At 52.0% G+C, this 3,600-nt stretch overlaps 1 protein-coding gene across 1 annotated transcript in view; it reads right to left on the bottom strand.

The window, feature by feature from the left end:
- Positions 1-320: 320 nt before the first annotated feature.
- Positions 321-3,600, bottom strand: part of MRRF (mitochondrial ribosome recycling factor) — a 10,820-nt gene continuing 7,540 nt past the window's right edge. The window contains exons 5-6 of the mRNA XM_009870530.1: positions 1,988-2,147; positions 321-506 (exon numbers count right to left, since the gene is read on the bottom strand). Coding sequence (XP_009868832.1) covers positions 429-506; positions 1,988-2,147 — 238 coding nt within the window. The 3' untranslated portion in view covers positions 321-428. The remainder of the gene's footprint in view (positions 507-1,987; positions 2,148-3,600) is intronic.

The following is a 3,600-nucleotide window of genomic DNA, read 5'->3' on the forward strand; positions in this document are numbered from 1 at the left end:
TTGTGAACCCAACACATCAATGAGGAACTGGCCGTCCCAAGGCTGCTCCTCCACATCTCATTATGACTTTATTTTAAACAAAAATAAACGCCGAGGTTGACAGTGGGACGGCGCAGGGTTTCCTCACGCAGAGTCCTTGCTTTGGCCAGGCTGCAGTCAGGCTGGTGCCCTTCCAGCAGCCTCCAGTCCTCCTTCCTGCTATTTTATTTTTAATCTGAGTTCACCCAATTCTGTTGCCACTGGGCTGAAGAGCAGCAAGGAGAGTTTACCCCTTTCCCTCCAGCACAATCCTAGGTGGGGAATCGCAGAGCTGCTCGAGAGGGCTGGCAGAGCCAGCCGTGCCCATCGGCCGAGGCTGCGGGCTCTGGGCAGGGTGGTGGCAGTCTGTCCTTGCTCGAGGAGGGGGAGTGCGTCCATTGGGATGGCGTTTATCCAAGAAGCTCCTTGGTCTTCGCTGCCAGCAGCTTGTCCATCTCGGCCGTGGTGCTCTCTGCCATTTGCTGGATCTGTGGCAACAGAGTATAAGTCTGAGTTGTGTGTTAGGTGATACCAGGGCTTAAGACTGGATCAACCCCTGAAACAAACCCTAAAGTCCTAACAAACCCCCTAAAAATAGTGCTGGGGCAGTAACGGCTCTTCCTGGGGGTTCCCACCAGCCCCCCGTGGTTCTGTGCCGGTGCTGCATCTGCACAGTGAGAACAAACCGACCGGTGTGTCTCTTTTCAGAGCCTTTGACTTGGTCAGGTCCTTATTTAACAGAGCAACTTCAGGGGAATGCAGAATTACAGACCTGCTGGTGCTGGCACCAGAGCAGAGAGGGTTTACCCCGTCACCTCCTGCATCCTTTCCACTATTAGAACCAACCAGGTAATAGCAGGAGCGCAGCCTTCGCACACGCTGAGAATTCACACACCAAGTAACAGAGCTGTTTAGCTCTGGTAAAAGAAAGAAATAGCTATTGTTAAAGCCCTGCCCAGGGATACGGTTTCCTGGTAACATGGGATGGACATGGCAAGCGTGTAAACGGGACCAGAATGTGCATACGTTCATTTGAGTGAGCGCAGATAAAGGCTGGAGCACGCTGGTGGTGGTTTTGCACTAGTTTTACAGGACTGATAGGATGGACTCGCTCCCAAGGTCCAAGGTATATGATGATGACCTTTCCTCATGCTGAAAAATTTGGGTGCAGGCAAAAATTAGACTTGAGACGGTACCTCTACGAATGCAGAAAACCATCTGTCTGCTCTGGGAGAACGGCTCCCCGACAGGATTCGGTTACAATATCCTGGCCATTTTTCCTGCTTGCACAAACGCTCTGTCTATCAATGTTTATTTTTGTGAGCGCACAGAGAACTGTCCTGAAGCATTCGCAATGTATCTAACTTTAGCTGTTAATAAACAAACAGCTAAAAAGTAATGGCCTGCCTTCAGAGGCACCAATTCAGCAAAACACTTAGGCTGGTGCCTGAGTTTATGTCCAAGTAATTGACTTTAGTGACATCTGCTCTTAGGGAATTAGGCATGTGCTTAAGTATTTTCCTGAATTGGAGCCAAAAACTCCTAACAGAGATAATCTTGCTAGCCTTTTCATTAATAACAAACTGGAGCAATCCTCATTAACACCAGCTGTTTTGCAGTGGCCAGGCCCTGTGTAAATGGTGCCGAAGCTGTGGATGGGGTTGCTTTGCTCCCTAAGTTCAGCTGGTTTGTGTAACAATCCCTTGTAGTCCGAAAGCTTTTGGGGAACTTTTTTCTTCTGTGTCAGCTTACAATAGTTCATATTATAAATTTGGCTTTGAGACTGAAGACCTGCAAATAAGTAAATAAATACTACAGCCATTGCTGACTCCAACAATCCATCCCAGGGCTACCCATTTCCCAGCAGGTTTCTTGGTTCTGGAGATTTCTCAGCAAGGGCTGGGACAAATGTGCCACTGAGCTGTGAAACATCATGATATGGCAGAAGGGCAAAAAAAAAAAAAATTACCTGTTTTTCTAACAGCCAGATGGTATCTTCAGACACTTTGCCCTTGAACTTCTTTACCTGGTTGATGCTTTTGCTTCGCACCTTTCTCAGGGCCTCTTTGGACTTGTTGGTGGACTGCTTGGCGAGCTTGGCCAGGCTCTCCCTGTGCTCTCTCGTTACCCTAGCAGCGTGGGGAAAGGAGAAACACCAGAAGGAAAAACAGTGTCACCCATAGCACAGCCAGATTTATTTTCTGCGATGGGCTTCAGGTAAATGCAGCGATCCTCTCTGACCAGCCTAGGCAGAGCTGCCAAGCAGCACCGAGCCGGGCTGCCCAGGGACACCCGAAAGCTGCCTTTGGTGTTAGGACAGAGCAAGGTTGCAAGGGCAGAGGGACTCAACAGCTCGGGGCACGGTTTTATCCTGCTTTGGTCCCCCTGACATCAGCCACTTGTCAGGACCAGGTTTTTCAGCCAAGATGATGTGAACGCCTGGTTTGACAAGGGGGTGATGCCAGGCACGGCCACACGTAACTCAGCCCAGGAGAACCCCAGCTCCACCTGTGCGGGGCCACAAGAAAATCCTCAACTTTCCAACCCAAACTAAAAGCTGCAGGTGTTGAGGGAACTTGACTGTCTGAATAAGGCACAGGAATGGCTGACAAGTCACCTCAGCCCTGGTAACACTCCTGCACCTACAGCTGATCACTGTCAACATCAACTGCTAGTGCTTAACAATAACATTTTAATTATTTTCATTGCTATTGAAGTTTCCAGACTGCCTTGAGAACGAAAAACCCCGGTGCACTCGCTGAGACTCGCTAAGCGAGAGAGCGCCCGTCTGCTCGTGGAAGATATTGCAAAATAAACATTTCACGGGAGTATTTAGAAATTGGCTGCAACAGCCTGGGTCACCGAAACACTGAGGCCAAGGCTTTTCCTGCAGAGAGCTCAGGAAACGTGGGGTGAGGGCTCTGCCCCTGCGCGGGGCTGTGTCACGGGGGGGCTGTCTGGGCACAGCCGGACCCCCAGCCCGGTGAGTCGCACGCACGGCACCCTCCCTCGGCAGCCGGGTCGCTCGCAGCAGATGTCTGCGCCAGTTATCTTTATTTCACGGGTGCAAGAGGGAATAGGCTTCCCAGAACGGGTTAGTAATCGCAGGAATTTGGGATCGCTGCAAAAACTGACAGACCTGGTGAGCAGCGACCCAGCCCTGGGGGCCCCCCCAGCCTGTCCTGCTCCCTGCTCAGGGGCAGCCGAGGGAGGCGGCCAGTGAATTTTGCATGTGGCAAGAGGTTTTTGGTCAGTGCAGGCTGGAGCCTGGACCAAACCCCTAATCAGAAGTGTGTGTGTGTGTGGGGAGGTGTCACTTGCGGTTTCCTCTGCATCCCACCACTGATGCCTTTAGGGCTTCTCGTGTTCGATCTCCCCAGCCAGAAGTCCCGCGGCACATGTGAAAGCAGCGGAGCCGGCTCGCAACCAGAGGTCCGGGCAAGGTCAGGTTCTCAGGCAGCTTTTTGCAGGGGGTGGGGAGTCTATCCCGGCTGCTCAGCTTGGAGGAGGGAGCTGGAAATCTCCCCCATCTCCTGCTGGCTGGTGGGCGCAGGGCTTGCCTGGGAGAACCGGCAGCTCCTC

This window comes from Apaloderma vittatum, unplaced genomic scaffold (genome assembly GCF_000703405.1).
Source record: "Apaloderma vittatum isolate BGI_N311 unplaced genomic scaffold, ASM70340v1 scaffold23915, whole genome shotgun sequence".
Classification (NCBI taxonomy): domain Eukaryota; kingdom Metazoa; phylum Chordata; class Aves; order Trogoniformes; family Trogonidae; genus Apaloderma; species Apaloderma vittatum.